The sequence below is a fragment of the Centropristis striata genome, chromosome 15 (assembly GCF_030273125.1).
Source record: "Centropristis striata isolate RG_2023a ecotype Rhode Island chromosome 15, C.striata_1.0, whole genome shotgun sequence".
Classification (NCBI taxonomy): Eukaryota; Metazoa; Chordata; class Actinopteri; order Perciformes; family Serranidae; genus Centropristis; species Centropristis striata.
Window position 1 is genome coordinate 28426921 of NC_081531.1, and position 13157 is coordinate 28440077.

Here is a 13157-nt window from a genome sequence, read left to right on the forward strand (position 1 = left end):
TTAACAGAGTCTGAAAACAAAATTATTCCAACTTTATGGGCGACCGTGTATCATTTCTAAGCCCAAACAGTGATGGCACTGAAAAGTGACACTGAAATGATTAACTAATTCACCAAAAGTTAATCTTTTAATAAAAAAAATATTGATTGCAGCCCTATCAAGAGTCCTTGTGGCTTATACACTGCTCAACCTGAACTGACAGTCATTTTGTGTCAATCACAGCTGTTAGGAACCTGAATGAGCTTTTTAGTTTCCAAATGATAGATAGATAGATAGATAGGAGAGTAGCCACAGCACTAAATCATCCCTATTTGTGGACCATTTGTCTCACTGTGGACTGATGCAAATCAACAATTCTTCAGAGATCTCTTTTTTTGCGAGGCATGGTTCACATGAGCAGATGTATCTTGTGAATAGCGAGTGTTTTTTACAGTATCTCTACACCTCACTCAAATCTCATTTCATTGTAAGGACTCCAAGTTTGCTAATTCCTGACTCCAATTAGCTCTTAATGGAGTAATTAGCCAAAGGGTTCACTTACTTTTTCCACCATCACTTTGAATGTTTAATGGATGTGTTGAATAAAGATATGAAATATTATAATTGTTTGTGTGGTTTTAGGTTATGCATGTTGTGTTTGTCTATACTTGGGACTTTGATAGACGGACGGACGGACAGACGGACAGACAGACAGACAGACAGACAGACAGACAGACAGACAGACAGACAGACAGACAGAGACAAATAGATAGATAGATAGATAGATAGATAGACTTGATTTATCCCACGCTGGGAAATTACACTAACAAGTGTGAAAGTTGGTGAAAGATGGAATGGAAATAATAGATATAGATATAGATAATAATCGTCGTTTTATCTTGTTCACTACTTCCTCTTTCTGTAACTCCCTAAATATTTGCTTTGATAACATTCAGATGGGGAATGAATTTACATAAAACATTGAGAGATGCTGATCATTGTCCATGATGGATAGCAGATGCAAATAAGATCACGTTTTATGACAAATTAATGCAGAAAACTAGGTTATTTTAAAGGGTTCACATACTTTTTCTTGCCACTGTAGTACTTACAGCATGTAGCTGTGAAACAAGTTAAAGCTCTGAGGTGTTGAGCTGCAGTGCTGCACCATACATCTACAGATGCAGCCCTGGGGTGGGGTGAGTCGGAGGGCGGGGGCCTCTAGATATGTGACCACACTGGTTCTCGTCAGTGGGGCTTCGGAGAGTGCACAGCTGGATTTGTACCGGAAAAACAAACAGAGGCACATACATGCAGGAAAAACACACACACACGCCAGTAAACTGCACTTCTCTCCAGTTATGTAACTTGGTTGAAAAGAAGAATCTTCACCTCTGAGTCATCTTTCAGTGAACACCAGAGGGACAGCCTTACCACCTCCTAGCGTGAGGGTGTTGAATATCAATCAATAGCAAGAAATATTTTGCCTTTCTTTGAAAAATGATGCACATCAGGGTTAATATCATTTAGTATTTTCATTTCAGTTTAGTTTCAGTTAGTTTCCAGAGTGGGTTTGCTCATTCCAGTGTAGCTTTCTATTGTTTAAAAATGTAGTTTTTGCTACTTCCAGTATTATTTTACTGAAGTAAAATATGGGGGTGCTAGTGAAGGAAGTTGGCTTACAGTCATGTAAACATTCCCAGTATCAATAAACACGTGCCAATGCCTCATCTGTCCGTCAGCAGGATTGCGGAAAAACCTACTGGCCTGATTTTTATGAAAGTTGGTGAAAGATGGAATGGAAATAATAGATCGGTCACTTGTGCTGCATTCATGTTTCCTGGTCATATTTCATGGCTCATCAGAGCGTTTTTCTTTGCTCTACGTTGTCACAAAAAATACATAAATTTACTATCAATGTGTTGTTTAAGCGCCCCGAAGAATGAAACATTTCTTTGTAGCGTTCACGTTGTTTCCACATTATTACTTTAAGCTCATAAACACACTAAAGCAGCCATTCTCAACCTTGGGGTCCCGACCCCAATTGGGGTCATGAGATGATTTCTGGGGGTAGCCAAATCATTTTGGAAAAAATATAAATGCACAAAATTAATATTAAATTACATAATTTGGGAGATGTTTTAGTTGTTGTCTGCTTCATTATTTGTCCAAAATCCGTTGTATCAACTGAGTTTGTATGATCTGAACTGTGCGCGAGAGGTTCTGTTCAGTGAGCACAGCGGAAAAAATAAACAAACAAAAAGAAAAAAAACTGGCGCGTTGTTGCTTTACCGCAGCTGCAGTTTGCTAGCAGCTAGCTATAACTGATGCTGAAAAAAATGGAGCGATGGCTGCAAAGAAAAGCTCCAGACTTGGGTCAGCAGCAGGGTCCCAAGGTCTACCAGCAGAAAGCCTAACAGGACCATCACCTGAGAGGGCAGTGGGGCCGACACCGGCTAGGCTCTGTAAATATCAGCCCAACTTCTTGGAGTATGGCTTTTCATGCATGACAAAAAACAACAGAATATCCACAGTGTGTCATTTGCACTGAAGTGCTGGACAGCTTGACACCAGTAACACGTGGACAACATGCATGTTAAATTGGGGGTCGCAGCTCAAAAAGGTTGAGAACCACTGCACTAAAGACGAACGACTTTCCAGATCAGAGGAAAATTGGCCCATCCAAAAGAAACATGCGAATACACCATTCTAGTTTTAGTTATTTTAGTAAGTATTTTTATTTAGTTCATCTCAATGTCTTTTAACATCTAGTTTTAAATTTATTTTTGGTAAACTATAACAGCCTTGATGCACACGTGCACTCACTGCTGTTGTTGTTAGCAACAAAAGGACTGTACCCTGTAAGACCTGTTCACTGGTGCATTTAGTAGGAACACGCACAGCTACTGTGTAGTGTAAAACCCTGCAGCAATTGCTATTAAAGGAAGAATGCACCTTAAGCGTTACCTTTCACCTGAAATATTGTTGTTAAGGTGCAGTGACAGTTATGCTCCAAGCCTTACATAAGAACAGCTTGTCTGTTTTGTGTTCACTCATTCTAGGGTTTAACTGAATTTGAAAGCATGCTGTAAAGGTGAAGGCTGGTGCTGACGTATCTGTTGCTTTGCCTTTGTCAACACTCAAAAAGTGTTCTCTATGAGACTATGTCAAAAAATAATAATTTCTAGTTTTGGTGTGAGTTGCAGAGTATAGGAGATATTTGTGATGGATATGTCTGCCTTATGTTAATTATAATGGACCTAGTATATCCGAAAACTCAACGGCAATGTCTCCTTCCAGGAATCATGACTTTTTACCGAACTACACCCACTACTGTATCAACATGCAGAAAGAATCGACACCAATGGTGTTCTCCTCAGTTGAGCTGTAACGTCTGCTAGTTCAGTGGTACCTTCACAAACTAGGAATTTTACATTTACATTCAGTCATTTAGCAGACGCTTTTATCCAAAGCGACTTCCGGGGAAAATGGGGAACAATCAAGGTATAATAATATATTATTTTAGATTAAGCTTCCTTCTGTGCAGTGATATGGTTAGCAGGTGAAGTTTGGTAGAAAGAAAATAGTTCCTACATGAAACTTCTCACAGCCCAATCTAATTATCTTGAGTAACTAGTTAGTAATTCACGAGTAAATTCTGGAAAGAGACATTGCTGCTGAGTTTTTTTCAAGTGTATTTCTTTGGCACTTTGAGCACCAAGTGCCGATGCCATATTTCATTCATTTTTAACATTCATTTTTATTCAAAAGAAGCCAGACACCTCCACAACGGATATCTCCAACACTCTGCAAATCACGCCAAAGCTGTCTAGTTAAATACACAGCACTAGAGGTAAGAGGAAAAATATGCATTTTTGATTTTGGTGTAAACTGTCACTTTTAATATGAGGTACTAATATCAGACTTAGTACTTACACCTTGTGTAGAATTGTAGCTTCATATGTGACCCTTTGTACTGTGGGCCAAGCATAAACTCAAAATTTAATCCATCATATCTGAGATTGTAAATGGGGATATGCTGATTATTTATAAAATATTATATATCACATGATCTTCTGTCGACAGCTGGCTACATAATACTCATTGTCTTTCTCGCTCTATTCTATCTTTTTCTATGCTTTTATACTGAGCTTTGTTGGACTCTCCTGCTGTCACGGCCTCTCTCCCTCACTGTCAGCAGCATTGGTAAGTCTCTATTATTCATCACCTCCACTCCCAGGCTATTTATACCAGCTTTTACAGTCAGTCTGTCTTTATGCTCTGCTGGCTGCATCTGTCTACACTAATACAGCTATTTCACCTTGTATATGCAGTTTTTGGGGCTGTCTGTGAGTTCCTGGCCTGAAGCAGCATCACTACAGGTGCACGAGCACAGTGGAAATACATATACATACAATGAATTCATGCATAAAGGCTAATACATCCTGATGTATCCCAAAAAGATAGGCTACACCTTTCTTTGTAAAAATGATAGTGCAACTTATTTTGCCACCACCTATGACCATTATGGAAAAAAACTGCAGATGTGATTTTCTCTGATAAAATAACATGAGCTTATGGTTCCCTATAGGGGTGTGCCATATCGTATCGTTCATGATAATATCGGTATAGTTTTTTTATGGTTAAAAAAAAATGCATATCATGATATTGGCAATGTTCCTACTTCTTGATGTAGTGGCGTAAGGTTGAGTGTCTGTCACCAGTCAGGCAGAATTTACAAGAAGACTGTCAAAATAAGATGCCTTAAATAAAACATACAAGAACCTTTATTCTCCTTTTCAAAATGTCATTAAAATATGCACCCGGAACGCCTACATGGATATTTTTATGATTTGCTCATACTCAGAAGTAAATTGTTTGTATTTGGCAACTGTTGAGATTTGCACTTCAAACTACATTTTAGATTTTTATTCATCTATACAGACTAAAAAAAATCATATTTTCTATATCTTTTTAAGTATTTCCTAATATCGTCAAGAATATTGATATCGCAAAAATAGCCTGCAATATCGTGATATTAATTTAGGGCCATATCGCCCACTCCTACCTCACTGCCACCATTTCTGTCAATAGATTTCCACGTCTTGCCACATATATGATCATTCAACTGCAAAAAATGTTTTTCGCTAAACATTTTGTATATGAATTTAAACGACGCATACTCCGCAGCGTGCCTCTGGATTGCTCCCTGAGGTATTAACTCAATTGAAGGCCCTCCAATATCTCATTTCCCCAGGGAGTAAGAGCAGAGAGTGCCAAGTCACTTCACATGGGAGCATCCGCCATTCCCTTGAAAAGGAAAAAAAGGCTTTGAGAGCATGCAATTTTCTGCATCCCATGTGCTGGCTATACGTAGGAAGGGGTGTGTATACTGTACGAGAGTGTGTCCATGTGTGTTACTGTGTGTGTGTGTGTGTGTGTGTGTGTGTGTGTGTGTGTGCTGGCCAGTGCAGGGCACAGCTGTTCAGTTTAATATTGTGGATGGAGACCAAGATTCCAATTTCAACCCAAAATGTCTGATCACAAACTGTTATTTATATTTTAGTAGGGTGGTTCCTCTCACGGCCTTTCTGTTATGTCCATGATATTTAATGTTTTTATGTATGTGTACAGTTATTAATAATTTAAAGACAATAATTGTGTCCAGTGCAGAATAATAAGAACTGTGTGCCCTGTAATGATGAAAAAACATTTCCAGCAACTGGTATGCATAGCTACACATTCTAAACATCTAGAATGTAAAAAATATACAAATATACTAGATACTATATTTTAACTGTGATGAGGAGGTCAAATCTGAACAGACCTATCTATGGTGGAGTAGCAGACTTGTACAACTTGCGTTATAAAGAGTAACAACGCCCTCTAGAGGAAGATGCAACTTAATACACAGTCCAGATACAAAGTGGTCAAAGTGATTTGCTGTTAGGACCTCCCACAAATTCCCTGCCTGAAATATAGGGCTTGCAGATTAAGTAATATTTTAAAGGGATAGTTCACCTGAAAATAAAAAAATAATTCTTACCTGTAGTGGTATTTATCTAGATTGCTTTGGTACAAGGTGTCAAGTGTTGGATATATCAGTCGTAGAAATATGTGCCTTCTCTTGAATATAATAAACTAAATGACACTTGGCTTTATGGTGCTCAGAGTACCAAAAATAAGTAAGAAAGTAAAAAATAATAATAGATAAACTCAACAGCAATGTTTCTCAAAATAATGACCTGTTTAGTCCAAATAATCCACAGACGTGAGCAGTTTCATATAGGTACTAGGAAGTAGGGCTGGGCGATATGGACCAAAAGTCATATCCCGATACATTTAGGCTGAATATTGATATAGGCCTACAATATATATCCCGATATTTTTATCGCAAAGTGAGAGCAAATGTTTAGTCAAAGTAAAAGCCAAATATGTTATGGTACAAGTAGTTTTATTGAAAGTGTTTATATAAGTGAACATAAATACTGTATAAAAACAGGAGTAGCCTCCTTTTTTTTTTTTTTTTTTTTAAATCGAAGCTCCATAAAGTGCACATTTAAATAAATAAAAATATCTTAAATAAAAGCTGCTGCTTGCCTGGAACAAAGATCACAGTGCAAATTTGAACTATTTGGATATATGCAATATGGTCTAATTTCATATCACATTAAAAAATATATCGATATATCTTTTATATCGATATATATATCGCCCAGCCCTACTAAGAAGAAAATAATAGCTTTATTTAACAAATCATCTCTCTGTTTTAAATGCTTGATTTGCATTACTGCATTGTTTTTGGTAATGTCAATTTGTCTTAGGCCAGGGTATTCAACCTTGTGATCTTAAAAGAAAAAAAATAAGTCATAAGTCTTACCTGTAGTGGGTCTGTAAGGTGGCCTTCTACGGAACCCCTTGGAGGACATGGGAGAGAAAAAAAAAATAAACAAACAACACGAGGCCAAGGTATAGGCTACAACCTTGTGATCAGATGCAGTATATCCTTTCCCTCGTTTTAGTTAATTCCTTACCATGACATAAATGGCGGTCTGTCTGTAAAAGTGTACATTAGTAAAGCGCAACAGACTCTTTATCTCCCTTGTTTAGACCATCTTTTTATTTGGCATGCACAAGTGGTGGCCGAGCCATTTGAAAAATGTTTCCTATTACATTACATGAATTAACTAACTGCTCACTGGGGAAGTAACGCAAATCTCGCCACTACAGCAATTACTGGCATTCATTTTCGTTACTTAATTGTACAACATACTCTAGTTTAACGAGCAGCCAGGCTATAAAGTTGTTTATTGGCCGTCAACACCAAAGTAATATATAATAACGACGAGATAGCAACTAAGATTTAACTCATAAACAAGAGTTGGTGACCTACCTGAAAGCGTATTCCCGTTTTGACGGATGCTAGCATGTCCAGGACCGGTGTTACAACGAAATCTGTCACCTGTCCGATTCTGTGTCAGGCCCTTTACCAAATATAGACAGGTGAGTTTGATCTTTGACGAGAATAACCTGTTTGGGTCAAAGTCACCATTACAAGTGCGGACAGCTCACCAATACCGGCTGCTTTTTATTATTACAAAACAGAAACCGACAAGCCTTTAATTATATAGGCTAGTAACTGCCTGTCACTGGGTGTATTTTCCTAACTAAAGCTGTATACAATTATGTAACAATAGGATGTCAGAACTAGTTTTTTTACACAGTAGCCCTTAACACGATGAAGTAATAATGTCACACCTATGGGATATTGTATTTCAATGGAGCAAATTCCCAACCATTGCCAAGTAATCAGAATTTCCAAAGGAAAGTTAGACTAAATCAGAGCCTTTTGAGCCACTGGATAAGTAGCACACGTTAGGTCAAAAACCATTTTTATGAATTTAAATACCATGGTCATCAATGATAAACAGTATGTAGCCATACCAAGAACTTTTGCAGAGGAAGTTAAATTAAATGATCATGTCCTATAATAGAGATTATTGACTAAGTATAGCAGGAGAAAAAAAAAAAAAAAGAAAAGGAACTGAACTCTGACTTTATTTTAAGAAATTCTGAGAATAAAGTCTAATGTTAGACCACTAAAGAAAAGTCATAATTGGTCCTTCTCAAATAAATATTTCATGTTACAAACTGGTAGAATTATCAGACACGATATACATCGACAGACAACTTGTAAATTGTATACATTTTTATTACTTGTGCGTTAACAATTCTTTGGGACCAAAACTAATCAGCAGACATACAAACCCATACACACAATTGTCATGAGGAACGGACAGGATAAAGCACGAATCACCTACCCTCAGTCAATACAAAGCCACAGAGAATTGAAAAAGGACAAACTGTCACATTAAGTAGCTACGTTGGTCTTATTAAGTGCTGTGGGGAGATTTTTTTCTTCCAGTGCTGCACATTCTAGCAGAGTATCTATTGGGCGATGCCAATAACACCACATGCCAGGCGTGCACCAGCATTGCCCGTCTTTTTACTTTCTTCATTGCCTCCTCTTCCCAGGTCATCTTGCTTCTCATGGATCTAAATGCAAGAGAGAAAGCACAGTTAGAAAGGTTTATCATCAATTTGCAGACTAAATGCTTGAAAGAAAGTGCATCAAGGCAATTTTCCTTACCACCATAGTTCTGCCAATTATGGAGTATGGGCCATTAAGGCTGAGCATCTTGTCAGTGATTTCTATCTTGGCAACATTACTGCCGTCTGCAGTCACATTCCCCAGGTCTCCAACATGCCTATTTACACACACACAAAAAAAACCACTTGCTGTTAAACCCTCATCAAAATCTTTGTAGACGTGTTTCTTTTAGTTGTTTTAGTTGAAGTACAAGAGAAACAAAGCTTAAAAACTTCACAACTGTATGACATGCAACCATAATTGACATGAGTTTCACCTGCATCTTTCCTGCTATGACAAGTCAAAACAACCAATGAGAGATGAGGTACATTTGAATTTAAATGCCTTCTGTTATAAGACTGCATTTTTAAGTCATAATTATGTTAAGATTTTGCATTTTTACCTTTGCTCTGAAAGACATTACTTGTAATATTGCAACAGGGGACTTTTGCTGCAGCTTGTACCCCTTTCTCTCTCTCATGACTCCCATCGTTGCCATCAAATAAAATATAAAAGTTGAGATAAAGCTGCTAAAGTGAAACCTACATACATGCACTAACATAAAGCAAATCAATGCTTGTTACACCTCCTGTCTTTTCAAATGTACCGTGGATTTTAAGCAAACAAAACAAACGATTGTAGTTTAATTCATTGCACTACTGGTATACAAATGTTTGGAGATAGTTGAAGATAGTTAGCAGGTGGTGCCAATCTCCAGTTGGACGCCATTGTACCATTACAGAAGAGGCAAAGGGAAAAAACTGAGTGAGCTTTAAATGTATTGCTGAATCTGAGTTTACAAATTCAGATACATGCTAACCTTGTACATGCATCTTTATAATGAGACTATCGATGCACAATGATTTCCTGATTATCAATGGCTCAGTACTTCCTTAGACTAGACTCACCTGTCTGCATCATTAGGACCAGCATGAGTCTTGTTGTGGGGATTGAAGTGAGGGCCTGCACTGGTGCACCCTGGGAAAAAAGGATTCAGTCTGAGTGTAGGTAAGCTAGAACAGGACAATGTAGTAAAATGATTTTGCAAGTTTAATTAACATAGACAAAGATTGTCAGATGCTCACCGTTTGTATTGTCCCCAAAAGCATGGACATGGAAACCATGCTCACCAGGAGTAAGGCCTGAGATTTCTCCTGTCAGCTTCACAGGGCCTGAATCACCCTAACAGGTTTATCAGGAGAACACAAGAAACAAAAGAGCTGTCAAAGCCAGGTGGCTTAAGGACTTGGAGCTAAATTAAACAGAACAGGGATTATATCCATGTATCCACATTCCCTAGGCAGCCAGTCGCATAAAATGTAAAAAAGGAAAACGCAAAGGACATTTATATAGAAAGAATACAAAGAATTAATATATAATAAAAAAAAGGCATACAAATGTCCAAATTAGCATTAGACAAGCACATTTGACATGCATCATTAGAAATGAGTCTTTATTTCAAATGTCCTCTAGACTTTAGCAAATATAAAGCTTCAAACATCTCTTTCTAGCAGCAAGCTGGCTAAGCAATAGGGCTGAGCGATATATCAATATACATTTAAATGTGATATGGAATTAGACCATATCGCAAATATCGATATAGTTCAAATTTGCACTGTGATCCTTGCAGCTTTTATTTAGTTTTTTTTTTTTTTCATTTTTATGAACATTTTATGGAGCTTTGGATTAAAAAAAAAGGTACTCCTGTTATCCAGTATTTATGTTCACTTAAATAAATGGTTTCAATAAATCTACTTGTGACATGTCAAATTTGGCTGTGACTGAACATTTGCTCTCACTTTGTGATAAAAATATCGGGATATATAGGGTATATCAATATTCAGCTTAAATATATCCGGATATGACTTTTGGTCCATATCGCCCAGCCCTACTAAGCAAGCAGCAAAAATGCTTAGGTTCTTATTTGAGTAATTATATCAGCAGCATCCACCCTGCTTGAACCGTCAACAGGCAAGTGCAGGACATGTCACGTGTCCATGTTTGTAATTAGATAAGGAGAATGCAGGAGCAAAGATAACACAGATGGCTGTATCATGCAGCAGGCTCCTGCCTAGCATGATGTGACTGCGCCATTACAGGCTGCTGACTGACATTTGATTGGCTGTATCAACATAAGATCTCAATCTACAGCCACAGACGGTTGAATTAATGAAAAATACTACAGGACACAGAAAAGGCTATTTAATTACAGGTTAACAGCTTTGCAGAAAGACAATGTAGTGCATCCGCTTTTACAGGCAATATATTGTTTCATGCAAACCCAATTGCAGCCCCTTGGTGTCATTATATTAATCACATCGTCGCACTGTTAAAATAATCGCCATTTTTGTCAAAATTGTTTTTTCCCCCCAAATCATCTCCTCATGACGCGGGCCACCTATGGTAAAAATCGCCTACATCCTCAGTTGATCAGATCATGTGATTTTACCCCTTTAAAGATAATGGTCTATGTCAAGTGTGTGACTTAAGCAGATATATTATGCCTAAGTCAAAATAAAATGTGACTTAGGCAATTTTTTGAACATGCCTTTGTGACTTAAGCAAGATACGGTAACACTTTATTTTGAAGGTGTCTACATAAGAGTCACACAAGCCTGTCAGAAACATGACATGACAAGTATCATGAGCATTAATGTTACTTCAAAGTGCCATTAATGTTTATGACACATCCCATGTCACTCTTATGTGCACATTTGAAATAAAAAGACATTTCTAATGATAAATGTCAAATGTGCTTGTCTAATGCTAATTTGTCATGTTTCTGACAGGCTTGTGTGACTCTTATATAGACAACTTCAAAATAAAGTGTAACCATATCTTGCTTAAGTCATGAAGGCACGTTCAAAAATTTACCCAAGTCATTTATTTCTCTTCAGTTACATAATTTACACAGTGTTATTACTATGCCAATAGCCATCCTTTGTTACATCCTTTTTGAGTGAAATGATCAATAAATGTCGTATGTTACACATTTGGTGAAGTTTTTTGTGTTTCCTGCAAAACTTGAAAGAAATAGTAAGGCGATTATTTTAAACAGGGTGATGACATGCATTTGCATCAAAATAGGCTAGCAACTAAACTCATTTCACAAATTTGATGGGTCAAAATCAGTTGTCAGATCATCATGAATGGTATGGGACCCTCAATAACGTTGGTCAGTGCAATGACCTGCTGTAGTCTTTGAATAGTCTAAACTTAATCCTCTCCCTAGGAAACATGGCGGCCCAGCCCACTCTACGATAATGACCGAGGCCAAAGAGAGATAATCGAGATAAAGACAACATGAACGATGACATGCAGTGACTCAGCAAAAATGTAATTAAGCGTGCTGGCGTCTGCTCCCGTTTTAAATGAATTGATACTGCAGTTTTTGTGCGCAACTAGGTCTTCTGCAGAAAACAGAAGTGTTCCCCAACTTGGTGTGTCCCTGGTAGTTAACCACAGATTGAAAATGTTAGAAACTGACATTGCAAACATTGCACTTATGCAACAGGCGTTTTCAAATACTCCTGCTGTTGATAATTAACCAAACACTGACCACAGACGTTCAAAGGGTATTAGTTAATTGGTAAGCGACCGTTTTGGCGAACTATTTAGAGAAGTATGAGCAGCCGATCTTAAATAAAAAGTGTCAAGTTACGTTATCAGTTAGTGACTGAATGAACCCGAGACGCCAATTGGAGAATACGCCAAGCAAGCCAACGTTCATTTGCATTGGCAAGCCTCGCAAAAACAGCCGGTGGTTTTGTGTTATTTAAACGTGACATTTACCTAGCTAGCTAGCTGCGCTCTCCTACCACAAATCCAATATTACCGGCCGGTGAATCGAGAAATTAGCTCGCTAGCGTTCGAGCGCTAACCTCTTCCCCGGAGGGATGCATGTCAATTCTCCGGGTATTTCATAAAAGTGACTGACTAGATATATTCCTTGCTCTAAAAAAAGGTGGTATGCATTACCTCCTGCTCAAAATACACGGTGCCGCTGGTCTCTCCAGCTCCTTTCAACACACAGACAGCTTTCACAACCATGTTCGCAGCAGTTTCAAACGGAGTAGGACGTCCAAGTTTCTGTCGCGCTTGCTAGTGGAGACAACCAACCCTATGTAAGAGGCTGGTGGGCGGGGCGTATACCACAAACAGCTAATCAGAGTCCAATAAAGTCAAATGACAAATTCTGATTGGTCAGTGACCATAAAACAAGAAGCAGGCGGACAAATTCTCAACAAGCAAACTTGATCAAGTTGAATAACATCAGGCCCAATGACATTTTTTTTTCTTCTTCTTGCGATTACAAATGTCAGTTATTTAAGAATTACACTGCAGTTAAAAAAAATACACAACCTATTGTTATGTTTGCATCATCCCTCCTATACTGGGGGGCTTAGGTCTTATGCTTTGAAGAAAATATTTCATCATGTTATATGTTCCTGTGCAACCCATTAAGTGCGTCACATTTTTCTGTCCCAGCAACCATAAATTATTTGATCCAGTCCGCCACACAAAGCTT

The 13157-nt window shown here is 38.0% G+C and overlaps 1 protein-coding gene across 1 annotated transcript; it reads right to left on the minus strand.

Moving 5' to 3' along the window:
• Positions 1-8170: 8170 nt before the first annotated feature.
• Positions 8171-12748, minus strand: sod1 (superoxide dismutase 1, soluble). Its single transcript, XM_059351207.1, has 5 exons — positions 12608-12748; positions 9715-9811; positions 9538-9607; positions 8630-8747; positions 8171-8535 (listed from the first exon to the last, which is right to left on the minus strand). The coding sequence occupies exons 1-5, from the start codon at positions 12677-12679 to the stop codon at positions 8428-8430; spliced, it is 465 nt and encodes a 154-aa protein (XP_059207190.1). The 5' UTR covers positions 12680-12748; the 3' UTR covers positions 8171-8427.
• Positions 12749-13157: the final 409 nt, after the last annotated feature.

Bases quoted from the DNA above. Each gene is read 5' to 3' on its own strand.
- sod1 (XM_059351207.1), bottom strand. From the start codon at position 12,679: ATGGTTGTGAAAGCTGTCTGTGTGTTGAAAGGAGCTGGAGAGACCAGC. The intron at 9,812-12,607 runs GTAATGCATACC...TAAACCTGTTAG, and splicing joins CCGTGTATTTTGAGCAGGAG to GGTGATTCAGGCCCTGTGAA. The intron at 9,608-9,714 runs GTGAGCATCTGA...CTTTTTTCCCAG, and splicing joins TTTTGGGGACAATACAAACG to GGTGCACCAGTGCAGGCCCT.